Source organism: Lissotriton helveticus, chromosome 2_1 (assembly GCF_964261635.1).
Source record: "Lissotriton helveticus chromosome 2_1, aLisHel1.1, whole genome shotgun sequence".
Classification (NCBI taxonomy): domain Eukaryota; kingdom Metazoa; phylum Chordata; class Amphibia; order Caudata; family Salamandridae; genus Lissotriton; species Lissotriton helveticus.
In genome coordinates this window covers 1548318921-1548341307 of record NC_136059.1, presented here as the reverse complement: position 1 = coordinate 1548341307, position 22387 = coordinate 1548318921, and the positions used below count along the sequence as shown (strand labels likewise).

The following is a 22387-nucleotide window of genomic DNA, read 5'->3' as shown; positions in this document are numbered from 1 at the left end:
AAAGTTCTTGAACACTCACAATTTTGTATGCGTGAGATGAACAAAAAGGAAGAAGTTCTTAGCGGCAATACTTCTTCAGTACCGTGTGGGGAATCAGATGTTGCCGCTGTGTCTAAACCCGGAAAGTACTTTCAAAGAACAAATTTTCAAAGAGGAAGACAAAAATTTAAGTCATGTTACAGATGTGGGGGCGCTCATAATCCTGACTATTATAAATGTCCAGCCATTGACAGAAATTGTTTAAAATGTGGACGAAAAGGTCATTTTTCCAACATGTGCAGGAAATCTTTTAAACAAAGGGTGGCAACTAAAGATAGTAATAGTGAAACTACACTTGTTGATATTGATGATGCGTCTATGCATATAGATAAGATTTTATGTATTGATGATCCTGATGATCAAATTGGTAGGAAGAATCGACCTAAAGCTGAATTCAGAGTCAATGGTGTAAATGTAGATTTAATGGTTGACTGTGGATCGATGTACACTATTATTCCAAAATGTATATTTGACAAACTCTGGCCTAACCAGGAATTACATCCAAAAGATATTAACCCTGGGGGGTACCAAGGGGAAACTATTGATCTTATTGGTTTCATGAAGTCAACTATTGAATTTAAAGGTAGAACAACTGATGGTAAAGTCTATGTGGCAAAGGATGGACCACCTATCTTAGGATGGATGCATCAATTTGACTTATCTATCATTATAGATCCTAGGGCCCCGACACAGGTATTAGTTATAGAAGATCCTTCTTTGGATGATATTTTGAAAGAAGCTAAGGATGTCTTCAGAGAAGATTTAGGTTGCTTCAAGGGATACGTACATAAAATAATTTTGAAGCCTAATGCTATCCCAGTTCAGCATAAAGCACGCAGAACACCTTTAATAGCTAGGGAAGCAGTGAAAAAAATGCTTCAGGATATGCTTGATTCAGGTGTAATTGAGCCAGTTGAGAGCTCTTCGTGGGTTTCGCCAGTGGTTATCACTGAGAAATCTGATGGCAAATTTAGGTTTTGTATTGATCTCAGGTCTCTTAATCAAAATGTGATAGTCGATACATTTCCCCTTCCTAATATCAACAAATTCATTTTGGCATTAAGTGGTGGGAATTTTTTTTCAAAATTGGATCTTAAAAACGCCTACCACCAGATAAGATTGCATGACGACTCCAAACCGTTAACAGCATTTATTACCACGGAGGGCATTTACCAATGTGTTAGGATGCCTTTTGGATTATGCTCTGCTGCTAGCATATTCCAAAGAATGATGAATGTTTTGTTTAAGGGGGTCAAAAATATCATTTTCTTTCAAGACGATATTTTGATATTTGGGGATACAGTAGATCAGCACAACCATACTCTTCGTGAGGCTCTATTTAGGGTCAGGAAATCAGGTCTAACACTTAAACAGGATAAGTGTAAGTTCCTAGTAGATAAGGTGGATTACTTAGGGTATGAAATCTCAGAACAAGGAGTAAAGCCCAAACAGAATCTTTTGGATGCTATTCGATTGGCTCCCGTTCCATCGGACAAAGATAAATTGCGATCCTTTTTGGGATTAATTGAATATTACTCCAAATTCATTAAGGATTTTTCTACTAAAACAACTGATTTAAGATCTCTTTAGAAGAAAGGGGTTGGCTTTTCGTGGGATAAGGTTCAACAGACTTGTTTTGATAACATTAAAAAAGACATTTGCTGTGCAGAGGTTTTGACACCTTTTGATACGAAATTACATTCTGTTCTTACTGTAGATGCAAGTGCTACTGGTCTAGGAGCAGTGTTAGCCCAGATCCACAATGGTAAAGAGAGAACTGTATCATTTGCATCGAGAACCCTGACTCCTTCGGAAAGTAATTATTCAGTCATAGAACGTGAAACTCTAGCTGCTGCCTGGGCTTGTGAATATTTTAGAACTTATCTATGGGGGACCAAATTTACACTTAAAACGGATCATAAACCTCTTATAAGAGTGCTACTACCAGGTGGAGATACAAAGTGATTAGCTAGGTTAGCCTCTCACGTCCAGGAATTTTGCTATATTGTTGAGTAAATTCAAGGTTGGAGAAATATACAAGCCGATTGCCTTTCTAGATTGTCACTAAATTGGAAGTTGGTTGATAAAGCTGCTGTTTTGAAGAAAGAAAATGAAGGGGCTGTCGCTTTTATTCAGGATGCTTTGAGCATGTGTGAACCCCAGGCTTTAAATAAAGATGGGTGGATACATGCTATGCTTGCTGACAGTGCCATGCTGGAACTTAAGAACCTGATAAAGAAAGGGTGTAAAAGAGAGAGTACTGTTTCTATCACCAACAGACCTTTTGTTGGAATTCTGGATGAATTATCAATTTGTGAAGATATAGTGATCATGAGAGGGGACACGTTCATTCCTCCAGCTTCTTTAAGACAAAATTTAATCAAATTGACCCATGAAGGACACTTGGGACAAACTCGGACGAAACAAAGGCTAAGGACAAATTGGTGGTGGCCAGGGATGGATTCCGATGGGAATCTTTATGTTACAAATTGTCAAATCTGCAAAGAGAGTGATAAACGATTGAAAACTGGCCTACAGGCATCTTCGGGTCATATTTCTGATCCGGTCTTACCCTGGCATACTGTATGTATGGATTTCATTGGTCCGATGAATAGTCTTAAGGAAAACGTACGTTTTGGTATTGTTGTAGTGGATGTACACACGAAATGGTTGGTGGTAAAAAAATGTAAGGATATTACTACTTTGACTACCATCAATGCTTTAAAGGGGATTTGGAAATATGAAGGACTACTTTCAGTACTTATAACAGACAACGGTACGCAATTAACATCTCTAGAAATAAAAACATTTCTGTCCTCTTGTGGTATCAAGCACAGCCGTACTTCCCTATACAATCCACAGGGAAACGGAATTGTTCAGAGAGCTAATCGTCTTATTAAGGGTGTTATCCAAATGGCCATTTCTAGTGGTAAAGATGTAGATTCTATGGTATCAGATATGGTTTGGGCTTATCGCTCTAGTGTGCACAGTGTAACCAATAAAACGCCCTTTGAGATGATGCGTGGGAGACTACCCAATACAAAATTGGTTCCCACATGGTTAAAGGAGATTGTAACTAAAGATATGTTTCCTACCAATCCGTCCCAAGTTGTTTCACATGGTAAGATGAATTGTAAAGGGAACTTAGACAAAATAATTTGCCCTGGAGATTGGATTAAAATACGCTCTGGTAGACCAGGTGTTTCGTTTAGGAAATTTTTAGGTCCCTTTAAGGTTAAACCCACTTTACCATATTGTGTAGTATTGGAAAGTGGGGAAAGATGGAATTACAGGCGGGTGGCTTTATACCAGAAGGGTAATGTACATACAGAAGGCATTGGGAGTTCTAAGGTATTAATTAAGAACAAGAGTGGTGACATGTGTGTTGACAATACGTTCTTGTCCATGTCTGATGGTGACCTTGTTTACAATTCCCAGGAGACCTGTCCTCCTCAAAGAGTAGTACAGGGAGGAGGTGATGCTCCTGCTTCTGTTTCTGTAGATTCCCTTGCGGTGAGTCAACCTACCCAGGAGGTAAGACTTTACAGGAATCGTTATCCTCCTGGTTACTTAAGAGATTATATATGTAAATAACTTGACATGTTTACTTACTGTTACCCGTATGTTCATTTGTTGGTTATAGAATATTTACTTTTATTCTTTTATTGAAGAATAGACTTTTGCAATTCTTACTCATCTTCATATATTTATTTTGTATTTTCTTCTTTGATCTTTATTCTTCCAGATGATCTTGACTTTGCTTGAGCATTGTTTTACTATATTATTTTATGTCTTTGTTTAAATAAAGAGAGAGGATATGTTGTAATATTGTATGTCAGCTATGGATTGTAGAGCACTGTGCCTAGTGCGTTCTACATTCCCTGATAGCTGACAGTTCTACTCTCTGGCAGTTGATTGCTGACCAGCCAGAGGGAGAGTCACGTATTTCCACTCGGATGATTGTTTCTCAATAAACCAGATACTTCATATAACTTAAAGTCTCCTATCAACTTACTACACATTTCCTACCACAAAGTATACACACATATGGTAGGTTTATTGCTTTTGCATGGTATGTACTTGGTACGTTTCATTATTTTTCACAGTTGCAGTAGTGTTACAATAGGTCCTGAAGAAAGCCTTTTAGGCTGAAACATGTCGACCAACTAACTCATCTATGGATGGTAATATTTGGTTTCATCCATCCACACTCTGCTTTTTAACCTTGTCAACATGGTGACCGCCAGAATAAAATTAGTCATTAGGCACCATGCTAGTCAATTTTAAATCACCACTTTCTATTTAGCACACACTTTCTTTGAGCACTGCAACTTTTTCATCTCCCACAGCTCATGATACACTGCTGTCTGGCTTTCCATCACTGGTGGATCCAATACTAGAGTTCCCTCCCACTCTCCCACGGTGAGGTACCTAGTGGATACCAGTTTGTATTCTAAAATCCCAGATGATGATGCTCCGCCAATGGGTGGGCTGATGGGTTTACTTTTCCTATTTCTTGTTCTTCCCCCTTTTCCATACTTATAGTTCATACATACACTCTTCCAATAGAAAACAGACACTTTCTAGCCAATATAGACCGATAGCACCCCTTTGTGTTTCTTACTAGTTAGATTAGGGGTAGGGTGTATATAGGTCTTTAATCTCTTTTTCCCCTCAGATCCTCTATTCACTGTTGTTTTTTGCACTCTTTTGGTTAAACAGTATGCACAGAATGATAATAGGAAAGCAGGTTATTTTTAGTAATATATTGTAAATCCTTTTTGGTCCTTTGACAGTATGCTTTAGAACTAACCTACTGTTTGGAAATTCACCAAAGTTTAAAAGTAGTCATAGCAAACCCTGAAAAAAAAGTAATAAGAGATATATCCACATCATAATGTACATTAAAATGGAGCACTTGTACCAACTAGCCCTGGCATTTTAATGGAAATTCATGATCCAAATTTAAGTTAGTGTGTTTAAAATTGTGGGGCTAAGGTGTAACACATTGTTTCATGTATGTTTTGTATGCAGTAAATGAACTGAATAATTTGAAATCACTTTAATATGTTAATTATCACCAAAAAAAACAGCAACCTATTAATTTAGTTGGCATTTTTAGGAAATGCACACATTTGTTGCAAAAAAAGGAAATTTAGATGGTACAAAGCAGTACTTTGGGGATGTTTAAGTTTTGTATTATTAAAAGAACCACAGAAGACAACTTCTTTTCTGCTCTCTACTGACCCAAAGAAGACTCATCCAAGACGCATCAATAGAGAGGTCAATGCATATAATCGACTTTGTCAAGCAGTCACAAACAATGAGATCTGTATCCTTCAATAATATCAACTGGACAAGTATTGCTTGTACAGCATCACTTCTCACTATATTGTCAAGGTAAGTATATAATTAATTGTCTTAAATCTGCATCTAATGTGACGATATGGTGAATGGTAGTCAATATTATGGATACATCAAATGTGGTATATGGTCACACTGTTTTACATTGCACCTACCTGCCAATACAAAAAGATGAGTGCCTGGTTCTCCCTGTTTGATGATGTAATTTCCTTGCTGGTAGTTCCTGGGGTACATGCATTCTACCATGTCTCGGATTTGCTGAGTTTCCAACCTCTTAAGAAACTGGTTTTTGGTGAGGGCATCCATGATGAGTTTTTTCTCACTAGCATCAAGAGCAAAAACATAGTTTAGTGAGTTGTACAGAACAGCACTTCCTTCATAGCATGTACTGATAGTGGTGTGGTTTCTGAATATCGAAGCAGGAATATTGAGTGGTCAAAATATCATGACCAGAATATTGAAACCGAAAATATCGACAGGTTAGGTATGTCTAGATTTTTTATACCTCACTCCCTATATATGTAACCTGACAATATGACTGTATATATATATATATGGATGTGATCAAGGGCGCCTGAGCCCGAAACGCGTCATCTGTCGAATGCTGTAGCTGAAAAGGTTATAATAAAACATCTTGCCTAAAAGAAGTGGTTCGCTTCTCCTTCTTCGCCACCGAGGTTTCTGGTGGAAGTGGACGGAGTGGATACTCGTGATATATATATATATATATATATATATATATATATATATAAATTACCCCCCGGTATGTGGGTGTGGATTTAAGAATAGTACATTTATGCCTCCCTCTGCTCACTTACCTCCTCAATATTTTTTGTTTCAATATTTTGGTCATGATATTTTGACCACCTATATTCCTGCTTCTATAGTCCAGACTACATTCATACTTAGCACTGGCATGATTTCCAAAGGAGAATTGTATGACTTGATTGGTAGGTAGGACACTTTCCTCTTGTCTTGTATTTGTTCCATATAGACAACAATTCAAGATGTCCAACATCCAAACACACTCCATTAAAACATCCAGCTTGCTTTCACCATCAACGAACGCAGAGATTATGACAACTTTCAAATGATGAGTTACACAAAACATTTCTGCAAAGGATACTGCTGTGAAAATTGGAATATCGCAGATTTCCTCTCATTGATTCTAAGCCACAATACAGCAAATTGAAACTTAAACTCAAATCCACAAAAGTCACGATAGTGTCAGTCTCCATGTTTTAGCAACTGCATGTAGAGTGTGACCTTGCGTACAGAAGAAATTCACGTTAAAAAGGTGATCAAAATATTGCCTGCTAGGATCATTTGTGAATGACTCTGACATGGACAGAAGAGTGTACAGAAAAAGCAGGGCGGGCTATCCCATTGGAGAAGAATTTATTGATATTGGTTTACAGGTTAGGATTCCAGGTTAGTAGTCAGCTCTCTTTATATTAATTATATAATTCCTGCAAGGTCTTAAATATTATTTGAAACTGCCAAGCTTAACTGGATTTGGTAGTTCGGCTTTGACCTGTTAGATCAATATTGTGAGTGTTAGCCATAATGTCTTCATGTAGTTGACTCTTAGGACTTCATTATAATGGGCCTTTAATCACTGATATGAATGTTAACTCCTGTCACCACAAATATTGGAATTATGCGCTTTTAGTGGTTTTTATTGCACTAGTGACATATCAGGCGCAATATGAAAAGCATACCTCATTAATTTTTGGCAATTTAAAGGAACAAAAATGTCCTGTAGTTACCAGAACATACATATTTCAGTGTATCAAGCACCCAAAGCCATATATTAAGCCCTATTTTATGGGCAAGAAATTGTATTAGGCGATAATTATCACATCTGATAAATTCAGAATACTTTGGTTTTACATATTATTGACTTGATCATTGTCTCATCAAAAAGATGGCTGTTAATGATGAGGGCCATACTGTTCATTAAATATAGAGGTTTATGTGTTAGCAAATACTTCATCAAGACCAGCGGGAGCTTTTCTGCAATTCTCCCACTATGATATTTTCCTGGTGGGCTGAAGGCTAGAGGCTGCTTTCAGAGAAGGATGAGCTGCCATTACACCATCATGCCCCCCATGACCCTATTGCAGTCACAGGCTCCCAGGTGCTGGCTTGTTTCTACATTTCTGCCAAGACTTATTATTGTTTGCAATCTGAACCTGCTGCCATTTGAATCCTAACTAACTGACTTGCCACTACCCTGACATTTTTGTTTTTGCTTTCAAATGCACAAGGTAGATGATCCTTTACTTTTGCAGTGCCCTCTTGTGCTTGGAAGACATCCTTGTATCACCCTTTTCCTTTGCCTAATCTGTGACAGTGTGTTCTTTTCATTTGCGTGTCTATGCAGACATCCATTTCCTGCTGTCCTCCACTTTTAATGTTCCCTACACCAACCCTGCCTACTGGCCAAAACTCAATGCAACCTCTCCTGTGTGTTCTTTCTTTTCCCATCCTCCATGATTATTGTCTGGAGTTCAATGCATCACTTGTGTCAAATTAGACACATCATTAACAATGTAGCCAGTAGGGGAGTATTGTCTTTCCCTTTACACTCTCAGTAGTCAGTGGTCTACTTTTTATCTACTCATAAGGCCTCTTCCTTTAAAAGGTGTTTTTCACTTGACTATGTGTGTAGATTTTCTCATACACCTAAGCACATCTGTGCATGCTGTAATGAATATATCACAATTCAGAAAAAGTGGTTGTGCCACATTAGGGAGTAAAGTTTTTACTTTTCAATAAACTTGAATCTTTCTATGTTGTCATAGAGGGCCGGGCTGGAAACTAAAATAAGCCCTGCAAAACCAAAAGAGTCCTGTGAAAGAGAAGGGGTAATAAGATGCAAGAGAGGGAATGTGAGAGTCTGTGAGTGAGAGAGTGCAATACTTAGGTTTCCATACTTAGCACAATCTGTTATAGGTCCAGTGGACAATGTCAGTGGGAAGGCCCTACATCTCTGCAATACCTCTCCTTTAAATTAAATATGTGTTATAATAATCAGTGCAAAAAAGCAACATGTAATACAAAAACACATTGTCAATTTTCTTAATTAAAGAGCTGAATAAATACCATAGAATTCGATTTCAAAGCATTTAGACAGCACTGAGAAAATTCACGAGCTAAAAATACTGAAAACAAGAGAGCCTTTTTATAAGCCTTATTTATAATCTGTTCCGTCACTTGATACACAAATGAACATTATTTGTGATATGTATGGAACTCAACCCATGTTTCAGGGAATTTCACCCCGAAATTCATACACTTCCTCTGCACACAAGACTTTCTTACTTGCCAAAACCTTGAAATTACAATACTAACTATAATTGGAACCATGATTGGCTACTAAAACTCCTGTTGTATGTGAAACAGAATTACAGATGTGATGAGGAGCTAAAGGTACAGATGATATACCAGCTAGGTAGAATTGGATGTCACCACTGAAAAATAATACACAGTACAGCAGGTAATCAAGCCAACCCTCAAATATGTTTTGATTTATTTATGTTCTATAACTTTCTATCTCTGAAAAGTATAAACATTACTCAAGTATTTGGTGGGTTAGTCATGTTTACCTCATCCATCCAAGTGATCGCAACAAATCCTTAGACTTATACCTTCACATATTAAACACATTTGAAGGATAGCATTGATGAATTAGGTTTATATTTCTTTATCTTTTCAACCATGATCGCTTTTCTGTTATTTTTACCTTACTTATTTTCCTTTTGTTTTTGATTTAGCATTTTCATGGTTTAAAGTGCAGACCGTAAACATTCCTGTTGGGAAAGAGGTGCTTCCATTTGATAGGTTCTTAAAAAGCACAAAAATACCGGCTTTTTACAATTCACAGTTAATTGAATGTAGTACACATTCAGATGTGAACACACGTACCTGATGCATTTTACTAATATTTTTTAGTCATCAATTTTGACAAACAAAAAAATTCTGGAGTAGTCCAAGTCCATCTGTCATTCTTGATGTCTTAGATAAAACGCTACGTTTAAAGACAGGTTGACAGTTTAAAGAAAGAATTAATAAACATCAGTAGACTGTAAATATCTTCAAAGTTTTGTCTTATCATTATTTTGCACTGTAGTTATTTTTTTAATTAAACTAGCTTTAATGATACTGTTTCCTTATTGAGGACAATAGTTTCTTACTCAAAGTAATAGATCATTTCCATTTTCATAGACAGTCTTTAGTCTTTAAATTCAAAGATTAGGCTCTATTTAGTTTAGTATGTTAAGTCCACTCTCCCAATTTCCTATATAGATATATGTATATATATATATATATATATATATATATATATAAAAATATGTATATATACACACACACACAGTGAGAGAGATGGATAGTGTATATATATATATATATATATATTTATATATAGATAGCAAAAGAAAGAGAGCGGAGGGTGAGAGAGAGAGTGATACCTATCTATTCTTTTTCATACATTGGCTGATGATGCAAAGTTTTGTGGTGATTTGTTAAAGCTTCCACCAATACATTTGCCATAGACTTTTCAGATAGATGTAGTAGCAAAATGGCTGAATAGAATGACATGAACTTTGGCAGGAATATAGATTATGGTGTGGACCATCACTACAATTGGAAAAACTAAAGTATGCCCTGCTTCACCCTAATCTAGCACAAATCAATAATAGTATGGAGTATGAAGCAAAGTCAAGCGCACACAACCGGTGTTTGTTGATTTGTAGTAATCATATTAGTCGTGATGGATAAAATTGCAAAAGAATGTTTTTTTTGGAATGTGTTTTTAATAGTTTGGTGAGTGATTCTCCTGATTATAAGGAAGACTTTTCGAACAAGAAACCAGCCGACACGTGTTTCGTCAATTCGGGGTAAACCCGTGACTCTTCAGGGCTGTCGTATGCGGCGTGATCACGTTATCGAGAGACCGGTGATATTTCCAACCCGGTCCTAATCGGGTATGGGTGGATGATTTAAGTATTCAATCAAGCACCAATGCGTGCGATGGGCAGTCACCTAATGCGGGTCAGCAGTAGGCAAATGAGGCAGCAGGGTATGCTAGCACCCACAAGAGGGCTTTGTGCCACGAGGAGCGCGAGTGCTCTGGGTCACCGGTTCTCCGGATGCGGGACTGCTGACCCGCATTAGGTGACTGCCCATTGCACGCATCGGTGTTTGATTGAATACTTATCATCCACACATACCCGATTAGGACCGGGTTGGAAATATCACCGGTCCCACGATACCGTGATCACGCCGCATACGACAACCCTGAAGAGTCACGTGTTTACCCCGAATTGACGAAACACGTGTCGGCTGGTTACTTGTTCGAAAAGTCTTCCTTATGATCAGGAGAATCACTCACCAAACTATTAAAAACACATTCCCAAAAAAACATTTGTTTGCAATTTTATCCATCACGACTAATATGATTACTACAAATCAACAAACACCGGTTGTGTGCGCTTGACTTTGCTTCATTCTTCCAGAAGGGTAAACTCCACTAACCCTTCCTTTCTCAGAGACCAGGGTTTTCTCTGACCAAGAAGCACCAACCACCCTGACATCCGCTAACCATACCTTCCACTACCTGTAGAGCGCCATCCAATTTCTGAACACTCAAGTAACCTTTCGCTGAACTCAAAATAGTATGGAGTATATTCAATCAAAATACTTTGAACTACTCTCTAACAGAAATAATTGTCCAGACGTTACCTTCAGTCAGAATCAATCAGAAAGATGACGCTGTCATTAGTAATGAACTTTGACCTATCAAGAAAGTGCTGCGGTACCAAAGCAATCAGCTAAAAGAATTAACAGCATTATAAACATTATATGGTAAAACACAATAAAAAAACATAAATTAAATAAAAAAAACTAAGATTTAAGATTAGTTATAGTTATGAAAACTTCATTTATGGTTTTATACAAAACCAATTTACACTACACAAACATTACAAATTTGAAAAGTTATAGTTATAACTTTAATAATTCATAAAAAAACAAAGCCCTTTGATACCAAAAATGGTTTAATTTGTACTGCCAGTTCCAGTTTGTAATAACTTCTCAACATGACCTAAACATCTGACACTCCTTCCACTCTCTTTCAGTGAGAATTGAATGTCACTTTAAAATAGCTTTTGCCACTAACCCAAAGAGCCCCTCCCAAACCTGGTGCGTATCCTAGGGCTATCCTAGTTTATTTTGGAATTTTTTTACTTAGACAGGCGGTGTTCGAGAAGGCTAGACCTTATGCCAAGCGCTCTTGCAGAGACATTACATACTTTACACGTCCAGACTTCTGCCATACCACCGTGGAAAGAAGGTGGCGGCTGCGCCAGCTTATAAAACCTTTTCAGGACAAAAACGCAACTGTCTATCTGAACAATCCTGCAAAACTCAAGGTTATTTTTGGGGGCCAGACAAAATTTTTTGTATCCGAGATTATGGTGCAGGAATACCTGGATAGCTTAAAATAGCTTAAAGCTACCTGTAAAGAATGGAGTCTTGATTTTCGGGGGGAATGAGTAAAACTTCTCCCCGCCTCCCCGAGATTGTTGAGATTGTTGAGCCTCATTGAGCAATGTAACAGTGTCGATATTGCATGAGGGGGGGGATACGTATATAGTGGCACTGGTGAGGGTCTTTAACGAATCCACATAAGGCGTGGAGTACGAATTTTTCTTTTGTAATATATAGTAAACCAGTCTGGCAGCCGTATAATTGGCATTCATTGTACCAAAATGACTGATATTTATTTATCTGATGTTTTTTCCGTAATTGAGCTCTTTCTTTACTTTTTTTTTTATTTTCTTTGTCTCCCCCGTTTTTTTCTCTCTAGTCTAGCACACAGTCGGGGGCATGACAGCGTGAGCACCTCCATCACTTTTTAGACTCCAACGGAGTCTTTTTGCCTTAATTTGGGAGCAAGGGGGGTGAGAGTGGGTGGGCGGAGAAAGGGGGAGTTGGGGGAGAGTGTGGGGGGGGGGGAATCACAGAAACTACAGACAACTTCATTCCGAAAAAATCGAATCGAATCTTTTAGCCACCAAACCACTGACTATAAGGCGAATACACATAACACCACACACAATTTTATGAACAATACGAGCAACAATATGACTAAGGGATCAATCTGTCTAGCTCCATGGGGAAGTTAACTATTAGTAGCTGGAATGTGGCTGGGCTGCATGATAGAGATAAACGAGGGCGGCTGTTCGAGATAATCAGGCGTAACTCGCCAGACATTATCTGTCTGCAAGAGACGCACATACCTTGGGCTAAGCGGAGTTTACTAAAAACACAGGGGTATAATGTTTTAGCCACAACAAACCATACGACAAATACGCGGAGGGTAGCCGTATTAGGTAAGAATCATATTGGGATGCCTAAACGCCAGGCCCTATATCAATATTGAAGGTGGGTAATTGTAGAGCTAGCACTAGGACTAACCCTGTGCTCAGTATATGGCCCTAATTTGGACGACCCAGCGGTCTTTGAAAGTTTAGAACTAGAGCTGGCCGGCTGGTCCAGCCCTCTAATCTTTGCTGGAGACTTTAATGTTGCACTTGGAATGCATGGTAGCAGCCCAACCAAATACAATTATACCGGTCGGAAACCCAGAGTATATAAAGCAATTTCCTCACTTATAACCAGCCATAATCTTGTTGATATTTGGCCCCTTAAGCATCAAGACGATCCAGGCTACACATTTGTTTCTCATCCCCATACCAAATACACCAGAATCGACTATATATTCACTACCAGAGATATTTCAAGTCTTGCAACTATTATTAAATACCCTAAGCTAATATCCGATCATAATGCTCTGGCCCTTACAATAAATTTAACCAGCTCCACCCGGAAACCCTCAACCTGGACATTTGACAGAAAATTATTGGTTAATAGTGAGTATATTAACTTTATTAGAAACTGGGCTCAGGGCTATTTTGATATCAATCGTTATAGTGCTCCAAGGAACATAGTATGGGACAGCTTTAAAGCTGCACTTAGAGGTGAAACCCTAAGTTATGTAGCCAGACTAAAGAAGGCGCAGTCCTCTGAGTATTCCGAAAAACTGGACGAACTAGCCAGATTGGAAACTGCTCATACAATGTCAATTGTAGAGAAAACGGATGGATCAAACCTACTCCGTCAGATCTTAATCCTCAAAACTGATCTAGATAAGGGATTAACCCAGAAACAGCCGAAACCTTTAGAATGCATCAAAGAAATCTTTATGAGAATGGGGAAAAGGTCGGCAGACAATTAGCATTACGAACAAGACAAAAGGTCTCCCTCAATGCTATCTCTTCTATTAAAATAGATGACCAAGAATACACGCAAGTAGAGGATATATTGGAGATATTCCAGAAGTACTATCAAAATCTATATCAAAGTGATATTACTCACAGTGGGGAAGACATAAAGAATTTCCTTAGTAGCTTTTTAACCTGTTCGGATAATAGCTTAGATAAAACGACAAAGAATCTGGAGAGAGAGATCTCAATAGTCGAAGTTGAACTTGCGTTAGCAGAACTTGCCCCGGGGAAGGCTGCGGGCCCAGACAAAATTCCGCTGGAGCTATACCAAATTGTAGGTAAAATTATTTTGCCAATGTTGCTAGATCTTTTTCTCGGGGTACAGTGGAATGGAAATACACCCACCTCTTGGAAAGATACCAATATTATCATTTTCGCTAAAAAGGGAAAACCAACCGATTCCCCAGCATCTTACCGCCCGATATCATTAATAAATTCTGATTCTAAGCTGTACTCGAAAATTTTGGCCAATCGGTTAAGGGGAGTCATTGTGCATCTGGTCAGCCCGTGGCAACATGACTTCATTCCCGGGAAGGGTACTACAGACCACACCCGCAGAGCAATAGCATTATTTGATATTATGTCAGCAATGGGCGGCCAGATGTCAATGATTCTCCTTGATGCCGAGAAGGCATTCGACCGAGTGTCGTGGGAATTTATGTGGGCTATTTTAGAACACTACAAATTTGGGCAAGGTTTTATTAAATCTGTAAAAGCAATGTATGTTGATCCCAAGGCTAGGCTACAACTCATGGGGCGCGAATCAAGCAGCATTCGCATCTCAAGGGGATCGCGACAGGGATGCCCGTGTTCCCCGATCTTATTCGCCCTAAATATTAATCCTTTGATTTTGGAAATTGTAGCTAATACCAGAATTAAGCCAATGGCGATAGGAGTTTTTGAAACCAAAGTCTTAGCCGACGCCGACGATGTCGCCATTTTAACACCTGATCCTGACGTAGCTATAATAGAGATTGAGGCAACCACACAACAATTTGGGTCCTTTTCAGGTTATTCTCTTAATAAAAACAAAACGGTCATATTATGTACAGCAAACATACACTGCATCGACTCTAGACGGTCAGAGAAGGCGACATATTTAGGGGTCTGCATAACTGCCGAAATTCAAAATATCTCTAAAAATAACTACGAACCTCTTATCAATTTAATTAAACAAGACTTAACAAGAGTAAATAGCTTACACTTATCTACTATAGGGCGAGCGAACTATATAAAAATGACTATCTTTCCTAAAATATTGTATTTATTCCGAGCGATTCCCTATAATAGTTGAAGACAATTTGATCAAAACTCTTGACTCCCTGATCTCTAAATTTGTGTGGCAATATGGCAAGATCAGGAGATCGCTGAAACTCTTACCAATGCCATTTGACAGAGGGGGGCTCGCAATACCGCAATTACTGTTTTACCTGTGGGCAGCCCACTTGAATCAATTCGCCCCGATGATTAATGCAGCATGTAGCGTTGAAGAAGTGGGCATTCCATCAATATATGAATTGGCCCTGGGTCATAAAGCCAGGGGATTACTTCTAAGACAACTTGAGCCCAGCTACTTCAAGAAAGTTAAGTTTAAAACAATAATTGGAGCATGGAAAGTGTGGACAAAAGTTACTAAACACATGCAAATTCCCAAGATATTCCGATATACTCCACTCTGGCATTCATCGGTACTACCAGTAAGTGTCAATGATAGAATTTCAGCTAACTGGGAAAGACAGGGCATAGTCTCCCTCTTCGATTTTTTAGGTGTAGATAAGAATTGTAGTTTTGTTACCCTGCAAAATCAATTTAACATATCTGCGACAGATTACTTAAAATTTTACCAAATAAGAACAAGTTTATACTCCCGCTTGCCCTGCATTAGCTGGGATAGAATACCTCTAATCGAAGATATTCTTAGACCATCCAGCAGAATTGGCACATTTTATCTTACCCTCCTTGAAAAATCGCCCGATGACATGGAACACACCGAAGTATCCTGGGCAACAAGACTGGATAATCCAGACATAGATATTGATAAAGTTCTGGCTCTTGCATCACAACTACTACTTTCCACTAACTTAAAAGCGCAGCTGTATAAAACACTATACAACCTATACTATACCCCCGCCAAACTTTATGCATGTAATCAAGGCCCAGCAACATTGTTACATATGTTTTATGATTGTACTAAACTAACATTATTAAAGAAAATGATATGGCAATTTTGGGAAGAGGTTTTTGGGAGGGAACTGCCCATATCTTCTGCTATTTGTATGCTCGGGTATGATGGCACGTTAAATTTGAACCATAGAGAGGAAAATATTCTCTTTATCGGAGCCGCGGTATATCGAATTATACTTGCTGCACGATGGAAGGAGGATGATTCTCCTAGCTTTCAAATGTGGCTAGCCCGTTTCTTGGGCGTTTATAATCAAGAGATAGCAATTTATGCCATAAGGGGGGGCGAAGTCTATGAAGCGAGGGGAAAAAATCTGGGCAACTATCAAGGCTTGGAGCGCCTCGGCAATTGTAAATTGAATGGCTTAAAGTAGGAATGCTCTGTCATATGCATATGATTTTTCTTTTCGTTCCTGTTCCTGTGAGGATACCCCTCATCTATGTGTTTTTTGGCTTTTTATTTTGATTGCAATAATTTTGTGGTGAACGGTATATATCTAATCGTAATGAAGTTGTCTACAAAAATAAAAATAAAAAATAAATTTAAAAAAATAGCTTTTGCTATTCTATTTGTCACATATTCAGTGATCAGAATCCATACAGAGGTAATCTTGAGCTTTGGAGACGCTACATCGATGATGTAGTTATGGTCCGGGAGTGAGCAAGATTTTCTCAAATTCCATGGTTGACTTAATAATAGGTCGAGTGACATCCAATTCTCACTTGAGTACAGTAACAGTAAGATCAACTTTATGGACATTACGATCAAGGAGGATGTGGGTAGCCTATTTACTTTGCTTTACAGAAAAGAGAGTGCAAGGAACACGGTTTTACGCTATTTGAGTCATCACCCTAGGAACCTTAGGGATAATCTACCGTTCGGTCAGTTTCTCAGGTTACAGAGGAACTGTACCAAGAAACAATATTTTTTTAATGAATCAGAGGATCTCTTGGCCAGACCAGCAGAGAGGGGGTACCCGAAGTGTCTACTGAAGAAAGCTCGCAAATGAGCACGGTTCTGCTACAGGGAATTTTCCCTTGAATCCAAACAAAAACTTGTTACGGAATAGGAACGCATGATTTGTGTAACCACATTCTGCAAACGGAGCAATGAGGTCAGGAAAATAATCAACCATCACTGGCACCTTGTGGCCGAGGATGTAGGCATCCCCAACCCGCCTATGCAGACCTTCAAGAAAGGGAAAAGCATAAGGGACCATGTGGTTAAATCCCTACTCCCTACATCTATTACAACAAATCCTTCCGCCCTATGGCAGATACCACCTGTCAAGGGCCATTTTAAATGTGGGCTATGTAAAGCATGTTCCATGACCAAAGAAATCAAGAGTTTTACACACAATGCTTATACTCACACTCTCAAAGCTCAAACTAATTGCAACACCATGGGGGTGGTATACACCATAACATGCCCATGCGTTTTTATGTATATCGGTCAAACCACGAAGAAGGTCAAAACACACATACTAAAGCATTGTAGTAGGATAAGATACAAGTTCCAGGGGGCACCCCTATTTGAAAAAAATTCCACATTTGGAACTTCAGCTGACAGTCTGAAGTGGTGGGTTGTAGAGAAAGTGAGCTTCAAACCCAGGAGAGGGAGTTTTGTCAATACCCTGAACCTCAGGGAATGCAAATGGATACATATTTTTGACACCACAGCACAGAGGTTGAATGAGTTTGAAGAAATTGCACGACAAGTTGCCACCTTGAACAATGGTTGAATTCCCACCTTTCTAACGCATGACCCTGTAGAGATTATGAACCCTTCAACTTCTTAAGAGAGAATCACAAGACCTAGACATTCAGTGATCTGTTGTATTGTACATACCTTCCTTTTCATGGCACTTGTGTATATATATATATTCACTGAAAAAACCATAGGTTTTACAGACGTTAGAGTTAGGAATTAGCATTTAAAAAACCTTAGAAATTCACTGAAAAAACCATAGGTTTTAGGAACGTTATAGTTAGTTGGACACTTCACTCATACAAAACGATAGAAATTCCCCTGTTATAGTTAGTTGAGCTAACTATAACTCGCGCCCCCGCAATGCACTGCTGATGACGTCACATATTTCATCATTCATGATATGGTCAGTGACATCACTGATGACATCATCCAGTGACTATATGTTTCTATAAAATGTAAATATGTTTTATATATATATATATATATATATATATGCCAAGGTGTATTGAAGAATGAATGGGTGTATAAGAGTCAGAATGCATGATTAAGTAGGTGTGTGACTGACTGTATAAATGAGTGATTATTGTGTCTTAATGCATGTGTTAGCTCCTGATACAGACATTCACACAGTTTAGGTTGTCAGATGGTGTGTAAGCGGTTGCATGGTTTGGTTAGCAGCTAAATGTGGATCTATATGGGCTATTGATTGCTTGTCTGAGTATGGGTGCCTGGGTGTCTGTGTGGGTGGGTGGGGGGTGTGACTCTGGGCATAAATGTGTGAGTGGATAATTCACTGCGTATATGTTTTCAAGTCTGTATCGGTAAAGGGCTGTATGGCTGGGTGAGTTTGTGTATGTGTGTCTTGGTGAGTGAATGGATGCCTCAGTGGTACATGTGTGAGTAACTGCATATGTGAAAGGCAGTATATCTGAGTGTTGGACTGTATAAATGACTATATGTGAGAGTGAGTGAGTGTGAGAGTGCCTGTATGGATCCCTTTGTGCTTGTATTAGTTATAGTATTAGAGTGAAAGTATGTGTTAGTATATGTTTAAATAAGTGAGGTGGTATGTGTATAACTGTACAGGTGAGTAAATAAACGTGTGATTCATTATTTCCATTACTGACTAGGTGTGTGAATAACTCTATGAATTAGAGGCGGTGTCCGAGTGTCTGTATAGATATGTGACTGGATATGCTAATGCTGTACTAATGGCTGACTGTATGTATGAGTTACTGTATGGGTGAATTAATTGATGTGTGTGTAGACCTAGGAATTAGTCAGTGTATATGCACTAACTGGTATTGGTGTGTTCATGGTTTCGAAAATTATAGTCTGTATTTTAGAGTGGGTGTAGTAAGAGTTATATTAGGGTCTGATGAGGTGCATCAGATTGTCACGTGGATGATGTCATCAGTGATGTCATTTGATATGTCATCAGTGATGTCACTGACCATGTCATGAATGATGTAATATGTGATGTCATCAGCAGTGCATTGCGGGGGCGCGAGTTATAGTTAGCTCAACTAACTATAACAGGGGAATTTCTATCGTTTTGTATGAGTGAAATGTTCAACTAACTATAACGTTCCTGAAACCTATGGTTTTTTCAGTGAATTTCTAAGGTTTTTTAAATGCTAATTCCTAATTATAACATGTGTAAACCTATAGCTTTTTCAGTGAATTTCAAAGGTTTTTTAACTGATAATTTCTAACTATTGTGTACCTGAAACCTATGGTTTTTTCAGTGAATTTCAAAGGTTTTGTAAATGATAATTTCTAATTATAAGGTTCATTAAACATATTTTTTTTGTGTTTTTTAATTATCATCCCATTCTCAACCTGGTGAAAACTGCAAATCTCACCACTCCATCGATACCGTTCGCCAACAAAATCGCCACAAACGAGAGCCAAAACTAACGCTAATGATATGCAAAGTAGGCGTTCCCGTGCAAAAAAAGCACGAAAACACCACGTCCCCATATTTTCAATAACCAGCCAAATCTGCAATGCGATCCAAAAAGCAGACAATAAGCCGACTTACCAGAAAGAATTTAACATCAACCTTTAACTGGTGTAAGGAGGTCGACTATCTACTACGTGAATAAGACCCAACTCACAGCCACATCTAAAGATCACCACGTGATAGAGATACTGATCATGCAGCTCTGACACCCAACAAGGCCACAACACCCAGCGCCACCACAACCAGGACCTCCCCAACCAGGACCTCCCCCCCGGACCACCCCCAAGCTACTACCACAGAGGCAGCGCAAAACAGGACAACAGACCTTCCCAAAATACCAAGTTCCTTCAACCGCACAATAGCTGAATGTTGGGAGATGTGGCAACCAACTATGTATGAAGGAGGCAAGTCACCTACAATAATATCACCTACAATAATAATGCACACATTGGCAAGTGTAACGCTGATATGCGGCACAGACCTCACTATGCCAAGCACAAACTTCTCCATGTGGAGATATATTATGGATTCTTGTAGTGTAGTGCGCAGTGCATGCAACCATGTTACCTCAGGCAGTGGGGAAGATCTCGGTCATGTAGCTGTGTTGTCCCCCCCCTGAAGTGGAGTGGGCTCGTCCAACGCACGCCACTCCAGCGTTGGAGTATGAATAAATAGGCCAGGCCCTGGTCGTGGTTCACTTGTGGGAAGACCAACATGTCTGCAGAGCGGCGGCCCTCACCCTGGCACGTGGCTGCTGCCATGACCGCGGGTCTCCTCCGCACAGGCCCCCTGCGAACCCAGCGGCACAGCACCGCAGACTTATGTATGTGCCGACTACTGCCTTCGATCTACACTGCGGACAGCAGGGTTCACAACTCGACTTCAGCTTTGATTTATTAATTGCACAGAGAATTGTACTCTATGTCCTCGGATTTTGTCAAGAAGAAGTGACAAAGCATTCCTCGATCTCTATGCTAACTACTGCCTTCAATCTACACTGCGAACAGCAGGGCTCACAATTCAGATGCAGTGGCGATTGCAGATGATGCAGTCCAGTTCGCAAGACAAGTTGCTCCCGGTGTGGCCCGCTGGGACCACGCATCATCGCAGGATGCGCACACGCTGTGTGCTTCAGGTGCTACTAACTCACTGCACCATAAGTCATCTCCACGTGGCCTTATCAAGGCAAGACATTGCTCCCAGTGCGGTCCCCTGGACCACTTATCATTGCAGGGTGCCCACACGCAAAGTACTCCAGGTACCACTAACTGTGCAGCTCAACTCAACGCCACGTGGCTGTGCACAAATCCTGACCACTGCCAGTGCCCTACACTGGGGTTATACGATTTGTGGTAAATAAATAAATAATACCCTATTTTTGACTAGACATATATCATAACAGATAGCTCAATAAATAAGAGTCAAGATTCGAGGTAGTAGGAGTTTTTGCAGGTTTAATACAGCATAAGGACAGGAACAGGACAACCTGCATGGGAATAGGATGACAGGGCCCAGCAGCTGCTGGGGCTGGATCTGGGATGAGCGCGCTGACTTTTAATAACAATACATGAGCATATATACATAACGCAAACACATAGCATTACATTGCAGTAGGCGTAGCAGTGGGTGGAGCAGAAGGCGTGACGCGTAGCAGTCGCGAAAGATAAGGGCGAAAGTAGGTGTAACTGGGCGTATACATAGACATGTGATGCAAACGTAACAGGATATGTCATGAATGGGGCGGAAACCATGGAGGGGGCTACCTAAGGAGCCGGGACCTCTAACCTGGTGGTGCGCGCAAACTGGCAATGACGTATTACTAGGAGAAGCTGGGGGCTATGAACTCTGTGCTAGGAGCAGAGACTGAAGTCTGGAGGGTCGGAGCGACATGTACCTAAACCCTATCTAGTATCTGATGTTTAGGGAACATGTTGATATAAACTAGAAGTTAGGAGGGGAAAGGCTAACTTGATTCTAAGACTGGACCATGCATTATTCTACATGTAGTGCGTGATGAAGAATATTAAATGACCATTAAATGCAGTATTTCTCTAACGTGGAGACGTGAAGGCTAGACAATGACGGAAACTATTGATACAGTTCAGTAGCTTAGGAATGCAGGGAAGGAGGGCTGAACTGATAACTGGAATCATAACATAGTCTTGGCAGACTCAGAGGCAGAGCCAGGCTGCACCGGGCACTGCGAGGCAGGAAGTAAGTGAAGGGTCGAGGATACAGGTGGGGGCTGTATCGCTCCTCAGCGAGGCTTCAGGAGACAGGAGCTGAATCTGGTGTCCAGGCCCTTTTGAGGCCTAGAAACGGGGACTTTATAATAGAATAACGTGCACACTGAGAAACGTGGCAACATAACTTTACATAGGCCTGATATTCGTAGTATTCACGAGGACTGGAAACTGGCATACTAGAGGGGGACACAACTGTAATTGCGTCATTAATCAGACATGGGGAATGCATATGCATATTTAATCATGCACACATAACATATGATGGATGACACGTAGGGACACAGAACATGGCAAAATTTACTTTTCCACATTCCCTCCTTGTCACTACGTTTCCATCAGGAAACATCAATATTCATGATACCATCTATCATTTCATACAGTATCATTTGCTCATCTCGAATTCTCTTAGAACGGGATTTAGAACGGGACTTGGGACTAGGAGTTATACTAGGAATACAGGATGTAGCACACATGCCGCAAATCGCAGGGCCACATTGTATACAGAGGCAGCAGCTGAATATGATCG

General features: G+C 39.7%; 1 protein-coding gene across 2 annotated transcripts in view; it reads right to left on the bottom strand.

Moving 5' to 3' along the window:
- Nucleotides 1-22387, bottom strand: part of PRKG2 (protein kinase cGMP-dependent 2) — a 1208151-nt gene that overhangs the window by 906148 nt on the left and 279616 nt on the right. For both annotated transcript variants that reach the window (XM_078677576.1, XM_078677575.1), the window contains exon 2: nucleotides 5559-5725. In XM_078677576.1, the coding sequence (XP_078533702.1) occupies nucleotides 5559-5725 (167 nt within the window). The remainder of the gene's footprint in view (nucleotides 1-5558; nucleotides 5726-22387) is intronic.